The following is a 16,243-nucleotide window of genomic DNA, read 5'->3' on the forward strand; positions in this document are numbered from 1 at the left end:
CGCTCCCTGCCAAAGGGGACGGGCCCAGCGGGCCGCGGCTCCCAGCGTGACACATCACACATGGGCTCGTGCTTCGCTCGGCCAGGGCGCCACTCGCGGGGAGCAGGGAGACCCGGCGGGGGCGGAGAGGGGCCCTGGCCCCGCGCTGTGCCTGGGGGCTGGAGCCATGGGCGGGAGGCAGGGCGCCCTGCGCACCGGGCTGGGCTGCGCCCTGCTGCTGGCCCTCTTCCTGCTGGGCTTCCTGGGAGGTGAGTATGGAGCGCCCCGCGCGGAGACCAGCTGGGACCCCAGAGCTCAGCCAGGGATTGAACCGGGGATTTACAGACTGTTCACACACACACACAGCCCATCTCCTCCCCATACACACACCCACACACACACCCCATCCCTCCCACTGCTCCTTCCCCACCCCAGTGCATAGTCTCCTTCTCCTCTCCCTCTTCAAATATATGCAACCCCTTTTCCCCCACAGGCACATAACCTCCTAGGCACTCAGCCCTCCACACCCAACTCCCCGGGGACTATTCTACAGACATACCTCCACTTCCACACACCATCCTCCACCATACAGTCCCCTTTATTATTTCCATCTCTCAAACATTTACCAGATCTGCACTTTAAACTTCCCTACCCTGTGTAAAGAGAAAAGGAGTACTTCTGGCACCTTAGAGACTAACCAATTTATTTGAGCATAAGCTTTTGTGAGCTACAGCTCACTTGATTGGATGCATGCAGTGGAAAATACAGTGGGGAGATTTTATATACACAGAGAACATGAAACAATGGGTGTTACCATACACACTGTCTGAAACGTACCCTGTGTGTGTGTGAAGGTTAAGAATAGCACCCAGAGGGATTTTACTGCTTGTCAGCGACTTCCAAAATATTCACCTTCCTTAGAGGGTTTCAAAAAAAGGCTGTCCTTTCCTTCCATTCCCAGCCACCTGCATGACTGGGGTGAGGGTTTATGTGTGTGTGTGTGTGTGTGTGTATCCATGTTTACTGCTAAATTGACTGGGTGAACTGGTAGCTTCTTAACAAGGAGTCTGATTGTCTGATTCAAGAAAAACAGTTTGGAAATTACAGAGGGTTGTGCTTTTCCTCCTTGTTTTATTGTAAAAGGTGGGGATGCGGCTTCCATTTGCTGCCATCATAGAGTTTAAGGTCTGAGTAACTCTGAACCTTTGGGTTTTGAAATAAGGGACTGTCAACTGACAACTCACAGGTGGGTTGCTGCACTTCTATGGGATCCCCATTTACTCCAGTGGGTCTTTGCATGGGCACAGAGGTCTGACTTTACAGTCACTTGCAATATAGGGCCTAAAATGCTTAAAACTGATCAGGCTAAACATTAAAAGGATCTGGTCAATCTCAAACAAACAAACCAACACAATACTTCTGCTCTTTTTCAAAGGAAACTTTTTTACAGAACACACTTAAGACGACTATTACTGAAAGATGCTAGCGAGAAAGGGTCTCTTTCAGTTTTCCATTGTGCACTTGACATCACTGTTGTGGATTCTCAGTTTCATTGAAGTCATTTTCCATGTTTATGTGGGTTTTCTGCTACAGAGGAGCAACACCACAAACATTTGCAAGGAATGACAGTATTTGACAATGCAGTATTTGAAAATACTTTTAACTTTCCTCCTCCTCCGCTGAACACCTAATAACTATTATGGGGCTGGCAGGAGGTCATGGAATCCTAGGCTTTCATCCTGAAAATGCTCATGCACATGCTTCACATTAAATACCTGAGCAAATTCATTCAGGTAGGGGTCAGTCCCTCTCACTGTTCAGCAAAGGTTCACTGTGAATATGATGGGTCCGATTCTCCTCTCATTGTGAACTGGTAGTACTCCATTCAAGTTACAGGTCTAAAACTGCTGACAGAAGAATCTGGTTAAACGATATTCTATATTTATCATGTGTGCTCATATAAATACAGGAGTGACTTGTCATTTCATCATGATCCAGTAACAATAAACATTTTACTTTGTAATTCCTTTTATATTTTAGGCCACAGTCCAGCAAACACTTAGGGATCTGCTAAAATGTAAGCATGTGAATAGTTCCATTGACTTTAATGGGATTACTTGTGTTTAAAGTTAAGCATATTCATAAATACTTGAGCATTGTAGGGCTTGGTAAGTATCAGACTTTAATGATATTTTTCAGGCTGGTTAATGAAACCTACTAAAAAACCAACTAGCTCAGCAGATGCCTATCAAAATGTGAGACAGAAACTTGTGGCTGAAATGAAAGCAGAAAACATCAAGCAGTTTCTTGGGTAAGCTTTATCCTTTTTGGTTTTCAAATAATTATATCAGCCACAAAAGCCATAAGTTGTAACATTAGCCCCATGGCAGAGCATTTGTTGGCTGTGCTATTATGATATCTTTTATGTGTTGGGATTACTTGGTTTGTGCACAATGTTGAGAAAAGAAAAAAACATATGCTCTCATTTTAATGGTTTTTTCCAATAATAATTTTTAGAAATTATTGTACTCCAAAGTGTCCTTTTCCCCAAATAGACTGATAAAGCTTGAAAAGTAGAGGATGTGATATATATAATATTTCTATTTACACAAGTTTTTTTTTGTATACTTGCTATATAAATGTAGATGTTAAAGGAATACACAGCGTTGCAAGACTGTGTAGACAAAACTTATCTACATGCAGACCATTGAAAAATCTATGGTTTGAACAATATGATTTTCTTATTGAAAAATTCATGCTGTTAGTTATGTTGCTTTTATTAAGGTTATCTATGCAGTTCTGTAAGTTCTCTGGTTTTTTTATACAAAAGCCTTTCCATTATCTGAACTCCAGCTAGTTTAACATTTCCCCCCTGCATCTTACATTATTTAAGTCCTAACATCAATAAAGAACTTTGCTTTAGTCTCGAACAGATACCTTAGAAAAGGAAAATGTTTTATGCGTTGCAGATGGACAGCTATTACATGATAAATAATATAGCTAGTGATTCATTAATCTCTGTATCTCAGCACCCAGTGACCCAATTAGCTGGGGTAAAGTAGAAAGCAATTTATCTTGTAGGAATATATTAACGTTACATTTTTAGATATTTAAAAACTCCTCACGGATGGCGATTTAAGAACCAAAAAGCTGGACATGTCTGGGAAAATACGGACGTATGGTAACCCTATGTATGAAGAGCAAAAGACACATCCGTAGCCTTTACTTCTGTCATGTATGTCACTGGAAATGAAAACAATGACTCTTGCACATGTTTACTTTTGGATAATGTAATCAAAAATATCCCCAAAAGCCAATATAAATCAACGTTGGTTAGTAACATATGTTGATATTCAGCATTTGACAGTGTGAAGATGCCTCTAGGACACCATACAACTCATGACTAATTTGGTTTCTATTTTATTTTATTTATTTTAAACCTAAGTGCTTTCACTTCTAACATGAATTAGAGAGCAAAGAGTACATAGACCCTGTCTTGTTTTTTGTTTCTCACAGTAAATTAGAGAGTTGAGAGAGAGAGAGCATACAAAAGTCTAGGAAATGTACACACTGAAAACAGTGTGAAATTTCTCAGTAATTATGCTGAAGTCTCTGGGCCACAGGGAATTATCCGTATCTAGTCTGCTTGTTTTCATGATGCCAGAACACCTTCTGTACACTTTAAAGCAGGAACTGCAGAAATTTTTACATTAATTCACTATCCAAAGACTATGATAAAGGTGTTGTAAAAGAAATACAAAATTAAGGCTTCCACATCACACTCTCATTCCCTCAAGCTATTCAGTCTGTCCTCACAGGGTGGGAGAAGCAAAACTTCAACATCAGAAAACCAGGAAATACAGAGGTACAAGTAATACCTCCCACATCACATAACCTTAACTGTGCACCCATTGGATCCCTGCTCTAAGGAGGAGAGTGAGACCACAAGAAAAAACATATGAAGTGAACCCCAATGTATCTTTAAAAATCACTTTAATATGGGACCAAAAGCGTTAATATGCAACAACCATAATTGTATGGTTATTGAATGGAGCCATTAGGGGGCAAAGTTAAGGCTGTTTAGGTGCATTTCTATACCTTAACATGCGGATTTCTTTTAAATTTAAATTTAACTTTGAAGTTTCTGGCTTTATTTTTTTTTGGGGGGGGGGGGGGGAGTGTTGGCAGGGGTCCAGCTCCCTCCTCCCTCTCAGTTCCCAAACACAGTTTGCCGGAAAATAAGAGTTCAGAGTCCAGTTTGCAGGCAATTCAGTGAGTTTATTGGGGCTAAATAAACAAGCATATTCCGAACCCCTTCACACCAGTTGGACTATCTTTATATGCCGGTAGACTTTTCCTTTTTCCCTCCCCCAGCTACAGTGCTCTACGCTGATAGAACCCCCTTCTTCTCCTAATCCTTTGCTTCGCACATCGGTGGAGCTCCCTCTTCTCCCCCACTCTTCTTGGCAAACTTAATTATACTTGTAGTGCCACTCCCCTGGTACCAGCCCTTCCAATATATGGTCATGTTCCGTTCTGGGGGTCCTGAGTCTGGGGTCGATAGGACCACCTCTTTTCTACCTGAGGGAGAGGTAAGGAGCGGTGTTTCTTTTGGTCATGGTTACTCTCTTGCAGACTCTGCATTTCCTCCTTACACCCTCCCCTCCCCTCCCCTCCAGCTACTTGGTAACCATTGCAACCTCTTGCTTGATTAGCCCCTTATCTTCAAGGCTACCAGCTCGGTGGGTGGGGAGGAGGGGTACAGTCTTGTGCTTTCACTTATATTCTCTTACTTGCTTATTTAGCCTCTTCAAATTAAAAGCAAGGCCAAAAGCAAAATTATTATTATTTAGTCTCTACCCTATTTACTTCACATTCTCCTAACTGGGAGGATAACCCTACATTATTTATATGTAACTTAATTTAATGTGTTTTTTGTTTGGGAATTATAACCCCAGATCCATAAAGATATTTAGGCACTAAACCCCAGATTTAGGCACCTATATGTTGGATTCAGGTGCCTAAATCCCAGTTTTGTCTCCACAGTGATCCACAAAACTGCTACCTAAACCTGTAGGCATCTAAATACACTTTGCACCTAAGTTTCTGCCTCTAGGTATGCATGCTGCTGCCTCTCTCTAGGCGTTCGGCCAACTGTCTCCCACCTAAGCCTTAGAGCAAGTCACAAATGGGGGAACACATGCATTCGTCCACCTAATTTTCATGCAGAGCCCAATCTGGTTGGTGTGATTAGTGGCTGCCTCCCAAATGGAACCCCATTGAAAATCTGGCAGGTGGAGGTGTGACCCACTTTATATCTTTTATCCCAGTGATTAGAGCACTCACCTGGGATATGGGAGACCCAGGTTCAATTCCCCCCTCTCTGCCAAACGGGGAGAAAGGATTTGAGCAGGCTGTCTCCCTCTTCTCAGGAGAGTGCTCTAACCCCTGTTACTCAGAGTGAAAAGCTGAGCTGATTTATCTTAGCACATCAGGAAAGATCTCTTTGCACATTATCCTGCCCCAGGCTCTGGTAACTATGTTGTACCGCTCAGCATTTCATCTAAGGGACTTAACCATAACAACTTACTTCTTGCATGTGTTATGAAGATTAGCCTACTTGGACTCTTCTGTCAAATGCTTTTCTGAACTCTCTGCTTACCCATGACTCTGTTTTATTTTAGTTTGTTTACAAAGTTTCCTCACCTGGCAGGAACAGAACAGAACCTTCACCTTGCTAAACAAATTCAAGCCCAGTGGAAGGAATTTGGATTGGATTCAGCAGAGCTGGTTCATTATGATGTCCTCCTTTCCTACCCAAATGAAACTCAGCCCAACTATGTCTCAATTATTGATGATCAAGGGAATGAGGTGATCTTATTTTAGTCAACTGTATGTAGACTAGCTCTTTCAAGAAATGGGGTCAAGTTCTGCCCCCACTCACACCTGTGCATCTTCATTGTGTTTTATAATCTGATGAAAAGCCTTTTTATTAGAAAGGGAAATCCACTGCTGCTGGGTTTTATCACCCAACCTTTTGGACTAATGTTTAGAAATGGTTTCTGCCAGGACAGATCAGTGGGGATTGCTTACATCTTGCAAACACAAAAAAGGAATCCACTGGCTTATTGCGCCCTCCTTGTTTTGCTGTGCAGCAAACCAAGCACAAGGCAGGTTTTGTGTATGGCGAAGCCATCACCACCCCAAGATCGAATACCAATATTTCACTGCTTTTCAGGTACAGTTTTGACAACTCCATATGTTTGGGGGGGGTTTTCTTCTGGCTTCCTTCCTCAAAGTGCCTAGTGCACTGAAGTAGACGTAATGATGAATGAATGCATTACATGCCTACCTCCTCTGCAGAATGCAATAATACAATGCAGGGGCTACATGAGTCATCTAGAATTAAGATTTTGGAAATAATATGAAATATCGAGTAACCATGCAAATAAAGTGAAAACTTAGTTTATCCAATTTATTTGTTATAGGAGGGGCAGAGATAGCACTGCCATTATTAAGGTTGCCCAACACTTCCCATTCTAGGATCCTCTTTTCAGTAACTTACACCATTACCAAACTGTAACCATCTGAAATTTGCCATGCCACATGTCTGCCTCATACTGAATTTTATTTATTTATTTTTTTAATTTCAGCCAAACAAGTACAGCTGTTTCTGAGAATGAGGTTAGGGGAAAATATATAGTTTTGCCCACGTTAAATTCTGATGGCCTTTTATCTAAGAAGCTCTGTAGTCCCCGTGCTTTGGAGCAGAGACTTGGAATTTGGCAGGGAGGTTGCCTTTGTGACAGGGATGTGCCTTTTGTTCTCCCTCTGAAAAATCTATCCAAATTTGGTCAAGTTATAAACCTCTGAAGAATTGGGGTTTGCACGTGATCAGTAGCTACTTTGTAGAGCTTCACAGCTAAATTCCCTGAAGATTCTGTACGCATTGAGCATGCTCCAGCCTAGGGCTGAGCAGGAGTTTCCAGGACTTTGGGCTGCTGCAAACTGGGCACCAGGACTGAGAGTAGGGCAGCTGTCTCCCCTGTGCTCACGGGGCTCCCTCTGCTGACATCCCAACAGTGGAAAAAAGAAAGCCACTTGAATGGAATGCAGAGTGGACAGGAGCCAGACGAGGGCAGAGACAGGGAGAGGAGATTGGGAAAAGGAGCCTGTGGGGTGGAGAAAACTGGAACTGGGAGCTAAGGTGGGGGGTGACTGAGATGAGGAGCTGGTGATGAGGAAGATTGGGACTGGCAACAAGTGAGGTGGAGGGGAAGTCAGCATTAACAAGGAACCAGGGCGTGGGAGAAGCACTGGGCAAGGAGACTGGGATAATTAAGGAAGGGAAGGGAAGACTGTGAGTGTAGGGAGACTGGGATGGAAACTCTAAACGGAGGAGACTAGAAGTGGCTGGCATGGAAATGGGGATTGAAATGAGAAACTTATGGAGCAGAAACTGGGACTGGCTAGGTGAGGAGAATGGGACTGGAATGAGGAGCTTGGGTGGGGAAGAGGCAGGACTAGGACAGGTATAGGCTGAAGGGTGAGGGGCCGAAGGGGTGAAGTTTAGGGTGAATGGGCAGGACAGTGTGCGCCCACTGGAGCACTATCCCCTCCAAGCTATGAAATTACACACACACAAATACGTTAAAAGAACATTATTGTGGTTGCAGAGTCAAGCATTGAAAAGTTAGAAAATGCCAGAATCCTTAATTCACTCCCATAATGCATATGTATTATGATACAGACTTTAATTACATGATCATGTTATCTAGTATTTCCTAACTTTTCAGTGCTTGACTCTGTGACCTTAGTGTGTGCACACGCACACCCCACTGTTCTGCCAAGTGGACAACCAGTCCCAAAAAAATCCATCCTGAAAAATTCCTGGACTTTTTTTTGTTTAAATAAATACATAAATAAATAAATAAATAAAATAAATTAAATCTTTTCAGAACCCCTTGTAATATTAGTTATTATTTGTAAGCGTTTATTGATTTTCTTTTACATAATAATGATCAGATCCAAAGTAAAAGCCTATCCTGCCACCCTTACTCACATTGAGTAGTATCTTACTGGGTGAGTAAGAGTGGAATGGGCACTAAAGATATGGGACGATTTTGGGTAGTAACAAAAGGTACTGTACCTAATCAGAGAGTAGATCAGCTACTGAAGTAGTAGGAAAGGAGCAATAGTCTAAGTGGGTGTAACCACTAAATTACAAAAAGTCTCCATAATAATAGGGACAAACTAGGTGTCTCTAATTATCACCCCTTTTCAGCACTCTTCAGTTATTCTTCTGTTTTGATTCAGGCAGTGATTCATAAAACCTTACACCCACAAAAATATCCATCTATCTTCCTATCTGTCTATCTTCCTACTCTTGTTCAGTTATGAAGTTCTAACAATGTATCCCTCTCTCATTTTAAGTTATACATGATTTCTTTTTCTGATAATATATTTTATATAAAATGGCACACTGTTCTTAATAACTAAATTTAGTGCACAAAATTGTGCCAAGACTTCACTGAGCTTGCCCAGAGGAAGAATCTGACCCAGAGCTTTTTCTAAAGTAACTGTTTGTTTTTCTTGGCTCTTTTGGTAGATTTTCAATACATCTTTCTTTGAGCTGCCCCCTCAGGGATATGAAAACATTACTGGTGTGCTGCCACCATATAATGCTTTTTCAGCACAAGGAGTGCCAGAGGTAAGAAAACAATTCTTATGAGTCCTGATGGTTGAAATCATATTTTGGGAAAGAGTTACCGTTGGTATATTGTTCTGACTTCTTAAAATATTTTTACAGTGATCTCAGTTAGGTGACAATACTGAATTTCATTATGCTATAGCCTAAGGGACAGCAACAGTATGTATTGTACAGAGTAAAGTCTAGAAGTTACCCATTTAATAAAAATGCTCTAAAATTGTTCAGATCAGAAATTGCTATTTCTAGTTAGAAAGATACTTCCGGGTGAGGTCACGGCTTATATGGTTCCTTCTAATGGGGAAACCTAAGAGATGGGGTCGGGGGAAGTAGTCTGGATTTTATCTGCTTTATTCATTAAGAGTAAACCCTCTTGTTTGTTATAAATCTGAAGCACACTCATGTTCTGAAAGATCACACTCTCTAAAGTTAATCTGATTGATTCTTCTATGATGGATAATCCCAGACAACAGTCACCACACATGTCACATCACGTGAGTGGGCAGAAATAAGTAAAATAGGAAGTCTACCTTTCGTGCAACAGCATGTTAGGAATAGCTCTCTTTTCTTTACTCATGCCATCAACAGCTTGCACATGCTTTGCCAGAAGAACAATCTAGTATTGTAGTTTTTAACATCAGATAATGAGGATGCTTCTAAATGTGGGATTATATAGAGAATTCATCAATGAAACAAGCCTTTCTAAAAAATAATTTGGGAGAGTTTTGCCATTAATTTCACTGGGAGCTGGATCAAGACTGTAGAACTGCAAATATTGAGTACTATATAACAGATGTTCAATAAATAAAGTTGCATGATTCTAAAAAGAGATCCTTTCAAATGGTTATGACAGTATAATTTCTAGTTTCTGGCCTTCTTTCTTCCCCGGATAGGCAGATCTGGTGTACGTGAACTATGGCCGCACAGAAGATTTTTTCAAGCTAGAGCGAGAGATGGGAATTAATTGTACTGGAAAGATTGTCATTGCCAGATATGGGAAAATCTTCAGAGGAAACAAAGTGAGTGTTGTGGGGTTTTTTTTGTTCATTTGTTTGTTTCTCTCTCTATCTCAAATCAGAATTAGATTAGTAAATTAAAGGTCTGAGGCTCCTTACATTGCTGTCAATAGGAGTGTTGTTATTGATGTTAGTGGGAGCCAGATTAAGCATTAACTCCCTGCTTCAGAAGCCAGAAGTTCCTTCCAAATAGAGATTTTTCCTTATTTTACTGTAAACCAGAACAAGTGAGCGACGGGAGCCAGCTCTGATCCAAAAACCAGGCCTGCAGTATGTGCTTATCATGTGTATTAACAGGGACTGGCAAAACAGTAAAGTGAGATGACTGTATTGGAATACTGAAACGTTGACTGAGATGAATGCAAACTTCTCAGAAAGGGCTTGCAAGAGATTAGTTTAGGGCAGTGGTTCCCAAACTTGTTCCGCTGCTTGTGCAGGGAAAGCCCCTAGTGGGCCGGGCCGGTTTGTTTACCTGCCGCGTCTGCAGGTTCGGCCGATCACGGCTCCCAGTGGCTGCAGTTCGCTGCTCCAGGCCAATGGGAGCTTCTGGAAGCAGCGCAGGCCAAGGGAAGGACTGGCCACCGCTTCCAGCAGCTCCCATTGGTCTGGAGCAGTGAATCGCGGCCACTGGGAGCCGCGATCGGCCGAACCTGAGGACAAGGCAGGTAAACAAACCGGCCCAGAATTTAATAGCCCATACAACCAGTAAACATTACTGCCTCTTTCAGCCATAGATCTCAAAGCATTTTCAAGAGGTAAGCATCATTATCCCATTTTGACAGCTGGAGAAACTGAGTCACAGAGGTTAAATGACTTGTCTAAGGTCATACAGCAAACTGGTTATGCTGGGAACAACACCTGGTTCTCCTTATTCAGTCTTATGCCCATTGTTTGAGATCATGCTGCACTTTGACATACGCTTCCCTTGGGTCAGTGATTCCAGCTCTGCCACGTGAGAGTTCTGAAGAGTCTCCCAATTGGTGGCGTGTTGCAGAGCCCGGGAATGTCTTAGCCAAATACAAACATTTTGACATTTTTTAAAACAAGTCATTTTGCAGGTTAAAAATGCCATATTAGCTGGAGCCAAAGGGATTATACTGTATTCAGACCCTGCTGACTACTGCGCCCCTGGAGTAGATCCTTATCCAAGTGGCTGGAACCTTCCTGGAGGGGGAGTCCAGCGTGGGAATGTGTTAAATCTGAATGGAGCAGGGGATCCTCTCACGCCAGGTTATCCAGCAAAAGGTGAGTGACAGATTTGTAGCTCTAAACATCTGACACTTTCTGGTATCGAAAAGGGTCTCGTCACTAGCAATTAAACTGTTTTTCGTATCCATGCAAAAAGACTTGCTGTTTAAGAGAATTTCCAGCAAGAGTTTATTTTCCTAGTGTGGAATAGGTTCTACCTGCATATCATTCCAACTGGCCTTCCTCAAGCAAAAATAGTTTCCAGCCAGTATCTCTCTGCATATGATCCAAGCTTTACAGCACTTGTAAATCAAGATGTGGATAGGCCATGCGGTAGAAATGAATTAGGATTTATTGAGATTTGCAAGGAACTATGTTTCTCAAGAGGACTAGTTGAAACTGGATTATTGCCTACCATCAAAGAGGAGTAATAACCTTGCTTGGATGTATATTTCTTTGCTGATCATAAATGCCAGGTAGAAAAACACTGCAAACTTCTGTTTATATGGAGTGAAATTTCTGCATTAAACTAGCAGTAGCCACTGGAGTCAGTGGGACTAATCCCTGATGTGTGACAAGATGCTGGATGACTGGAGGGATCAGTATACGTTGATCCTAGATGTGACTGTGGGACTCTTAATTGTTACAAAAACAACTCCAATTAAAAGGCAAGGTGCTGAGGACAGCAAAATTTGACATTCCAGTATATTCTTGGTTTCTCAGAATACATCTTCAGGTCTGAAGTTGATGAGGGAGTGGGAATTCCCAAAATCCCAGTTCATCCCATTGGATATCATGATGCAGAAATATTTTTACGGTAGGTAAACTTCAACCCTTTGTACTTAGCTTCGGTATTCGTGTGCACACTGCAAAAAGCCTTTTTTACATTAAAAGATAGTAAAATTGATGCCCTTTTTATTACTTTTGTGTAGCACGCGCGCACACACACACACACACAGATATAATAGTAGCAACATACGCTACAGAATTACAAACCACTGTTGGCTATGAGTCTTTTACTGAAAGACAAATTGGAGCACAAGTGTATTCTGTAGATTTGCCACAGAAGGGATACAAGACTGGGAGTTTATTTTATTAGTCTCTCTGCTTTAACTCTATGCTCATTTTAGCTTACGAAATTTCTAAGCACTTTTAATGGGGTTTATGCTAATTTACAGGCCCTCTTAACAAACAGTAAATGGTTGCACATACAGTTTGTGCAACACAATCTTTTAGAGCTTTGTAATCCTTCCTCACACTCATTTTCAGGTGTGCTGTTCCACTGGGGAGACTTCTACTTTTAGCAAATTGGCCAACTGTGTTTGTCTTGGTTTTCACTTAACAGCATCCTGGGAGGACCTGCAGCACCAGACAATAGCTGGAGGGGAAACCTCAATGTGTCTTACAACATTGGGCCTGGATTTGCAGGCAGCTATTCTATAAGGTCTGTTTGAGCACTTTTGCCTATTTATTGAACACTGAAAAACCAAACCAAACCTTTCAGAGTATGATTCTGAGGAATATTACATCTCTGACCTTAGAGGGGAAACTAACTTCCCTCTGAAATGGGCAGTATGATTGGATGAGAATCTTTAGGATTTAAAGATAAAATGTTAAAACAATGGGCCTGCTCGGTGACAATGAGAACACTGCCATTGACATCAACAGTCATTGAGGCCATGCATATCTCCTTTCTCAGGTCTTTTATTACACTTTCTTGACACTTTCAAAATTTAACTCTGATCGACAGTAACTAGCCTTTTTATTAACTGTTTTTCCACTGTTAAGTGAAAAGCAAATGTTTTAAACCCTTTCTGTTTCTGGGCCCTTTTCTTCCCTTCTATTTCTGAATGGAGCACAACTTCTGCAGTGGCTCACTTGCCTTCACCTTTTCCCGAGTCCCATGGAAGCCTTCTATGAGAATCCCTTGGAGTTAGAGCTATGGAGTATGGGCGTGGCTGGGGCCCACAGATCAGCTGCTCTCCAAAGTTTCTAGCCTTCCTAGTTTCAAAGGAAAGCTTGGAAATGTGAACCTAAGAAGGCAAATAAAAAAACCCCAAAATATACTAATTTAAAAAAATCTACTCATATTTTTGGGGCTGTGACCTATGATTTTTGAATGCTTGGGGTTTGCAATACTGTGTTTGTGTAATGCCAACAGACCTCAGTCATCGGTGGGTGGGATTGAACCGGGGACCTCTGGAGCTTAGTGCATGAGCCTTTACTGCATGAGCTAAAAGTCAAGTTGCTCTTAGGTAAGGCTGTAGAGCAGACTCATTTTTTTAACTCTCTCTAAGTGGTCTTGGATGGGACAGAACACCACACCAAGAAGGTGCATGGGTTACATTTGCTTTTAATACTTCACTCAGCTTGTATAGTGAAACAAAACTGGTCAGTTTCATTTTCCGGCTCTCTGGCACTAGCAGAGAGGGTCATAAACCATGGGCCATGGAGCTGATAGTCTGCAGAGACCTATCTGGTCACATGGTGATGCTTCCTTTTCCTAGCTTCCAGCCACTAAACTGCATTAAATGAAGCTAAAAAATGCATTACTATGGTAATGCGCCACGTGGCTGTCATTGACTGACAGAGGGACAGTATTCCATTGCCAGTGGGACAGGAGGTAGTTTGAAAGATCATGAACAGGAGGGTATAATGATGTGTTTTTTCCAACACTGCAAGGACATGTTTAAATTTTAAAAATTGAAGTATTAATTGGATTTTTTTTTTCGGGTGTATGTTAAAACTTACTGAAGATTTAGAAAGCATACAAACAAAAATGTCAACAGAACAAATTTGACACTTGACATAAAGGGGACTGTAAAGGATCCAAGCAAGGGGAAGCCAAAACAAACTAATAAAACAGATGCCCCCTTTAAGAAGGTCTCAGTGAAGGAGCAATCTTAACAAAGTTCATAAGGCCCTTACTGTGGGGCCCTGGTTCAGAGCTCCTGAACTGAGAGTCAGCAAATAAAGTCTCTGGGCCTGGTCACGCTAGTCCCCAAGACCCTAAGAGAAAGACCAAGACCCATTGCAATCTGCATGCCTCCTCCTCCTTCTTCTTCATCTGATGTTTTATGACAAAGCAGACTCACTTGTGAATCAGTCTTTCACCTTTTCCAATATTCTTTAAAGAGTTGCAATATTGCTGTATTTTTTAATAGGGCCTCATTTTCCTGATGCTCTTAGTAGGCACTGCAGTGAGAATTTTGATACTTAGAGGCCTTAAAGTTTTTCATATAAATACCCCCTTTTGATGATACATTCTTCACACTCCCAAAGGAGTAATCAATTGTTTCCTGGATCTTGCATGTCCCACATTATCTATCTTTATGTTTGTTAGTAACAAATTACTATCTAAGCCACAATGGCCAGTTAAAATTCTAAATAGAGCCACTTCGTTCTTTCTCTCAGCGCTGTGGAGTATATCAGCATTTTCAACTCTTGGGAATATTTCATGGAATATTTTTCCATCCGTTTCTTTTCCCATATTTCCTTCCATTCCTCTCTTAAACTCATTTTTAATTAGATTTTTAAATTCCAGTTTTCTTAAAGGGATCGCTAAATCAACTTACTGGTGTTTGACAGCATTTTTTGCCACTTTGTCTGCCAGCTCAGTGGCCAATATCCCTACATGCACTGAGTCCATGCTGTTACTATGCTTACACCCAACTGTTTCAAATCAGTTAACAGTAATATTTCATTAAGTATATCATTTCTGCTCTCTGAAGCTGCATGCCTTCTAGTTTCCTCCTCCTGTTTAAATAGCCCAGGTTACGGCAGAGTGATCCTTGAAAGTACCCAGACTTGCTTCAGCTATAAGCGCCAGACTATTCCTTAAGGGGGTAGTACCCCTTCTAGAGGGACAAAAGCCTAGATCCATAAGGTATTTAGGCTTTTACCTCCCATTGAAATCAGTGGGAGTTAGGCACCTAAATGCCTTTGAGGATCTGATCCAAAATGTTTTGAGCACACTGGAGAGCAATAAACTGTATAATGAGAGGAAAAACAATATGAAAATGAACAAAACTTGTATTAAGTTGCTAATCACATTTCTTGAGGACATACTTATTCATAGGATTTTTGACACCCTAACCTACTTGACAGTGTCCTTTTAAGTCAGTTCTTGGAGAAGCTCCCATGGTTTCACTGTACTACAAGCTCAGGGCACTGATCCTGCAAGCACTTGTGCACCAACTCTTTGCAGGCTCAAGGCCTTGGGCTTAGCTTCTCTTCCGGGCAAAAATCCATTAGTTGTGCTGAAGAAGGTATTGGTTTTGACAGCTAGAGAGCTTTGCCATTGAGAAAATAACTTCAAATGAGACCCTGTTGGATTTTTGCCCAGGGCAGACAAATGTGTGTTTTGTTTCACAAAGAGAGAGAGGACTGAATATTCCCTGTCTTTTACAGAGTTTCTAATAAATGAATGATTTTTTAATGGTCTGGCAAAGCTTGATCACTTTGATCGGCTGTTTTAATGTTCTTGGAGAAATACTCAATTTATTCAAATGTTTTCACCGTTCAGTTGTTTCATGCAATTTTAATGTCTGTTTCTCCAGTTACCATATAATCAAACTTACTCATCATATTTCTATAAAGAAAAGCAGCATGTTCTTATGAAATTTTTAAAAACAGATTCCCATAATTAAATATTGTCCAATCATTTGGGCCAAAATTTAATATACTTTCAGATATTACTTTTTGTTTTTAGCATGATCTGTGGGCCTGCTGTTAATCTACCCTGTCTTAAAAGTATTGCAAGGAGATATTATTGGCATGACTCTCTTTGAAACCATAGTGACAAATTTCATAAAGAACTTTGAAAGTCTAGGAATTGGTGTGTTTGGTGGAATTTTTCTTGTCATCCTTCAGTTTCAAATAAAAATAAGGAACTTGTACAGCCCTGGTATAGATCCTGTAAACTGATAATCATGCTTAGCACATTGACCATGTATAAGTAATTTCATTCATAGATTGCAAAACAGTTTATTACAGAGATAAGTTTTCAATATTCCTATTATACAGAAGTTGAGATGTTAGCCAAGGTCACATAGCAAGTCGCTGCGAATTGGTTGACCAGTGTTGCCGGATTATAATCTTAAAGCTTTAACGATAAAATTGTGCTCATAGACTGTGTTCTCAACTTTTATATTTTAAGTTTCAATTGGTGTTTTCTTGATAGTTTGACAATGGTAACTAGTCCTCTCATTAATTTCGCCATTAAGAGAATCGTAAATATCTAAACATATTTTTTCTTACCTTGGCCTAATTCATTCCTCGCTGCAAAAACTCCATTTATTTTAGGGAACTAAATGGGTGATTGAAATACAATTCATCCCCTCTACATGGAGAT

The 16,243-nt window shown here is 41.0% G+C and overlaps 1 protein-coding gene across 4 annotated transcripts in view; it reads left to right on the forward strand.

Moving 5' to 3' along the window:
* Positions 1-16,243, forward strand: part of LOC141989589 (N-acetylated-alpha-linked acidic dipeptidase 2-like) — a 54,058-nt gene continuing 37,815 nt past the window's right edge. For 3 of the 4 annotated variants that reach the window (XM_074956451.1, XM_074956457.1, XM_074956467.1), the window contains exons 1-8: positions 2-248; positions 2,179-2,290; positions 5,664-5,850; positions 8,588-8,689; positions 9,580-9,705; positions 10,761-10,947; positions 11,614-11,707; positions 12,236-12,334. In XM_074956451.1, the coding sequence (XP_074812552.1) occupies positions 167-248; positions 2,179-2,290; positions 5,664-5,850; positions 8,588-8,689; positions 9,580-9,705; positions 10,761-10,947; positions 11,614-11,707; positions 12,236-12,334 (989 nt within the window). In that variant the 5' untranslated portion in view covers positions 2-166. Of the gene's footprint in view, positions 249-2,178; positions 2,291-5,663; positions 5,851-8,587; positions 8,690-9,579; positions 9,706-10,760; positions 10,948-11,613; positions 11,708-12,235; positions 12,335-16,243 lie in introns of all 4 variants that reach the window. The other variant, XM_074956477.1, reaches the window with a different exon arrangement.

Source organism: Natator depressus, chromosome 1 (genome assembly GCF_965152275.1).
Source record: "Natator depressus isolate rNatDep1 chromosome 1, rNatDep2.hap1, whole genome shotgun sequence".
In the NCBI taxonomy this organism is placed as follows: Eukaryota; Metazoa; Chordata; order Testudines; family Cheloniidae; genus Natator; species Natator depressus.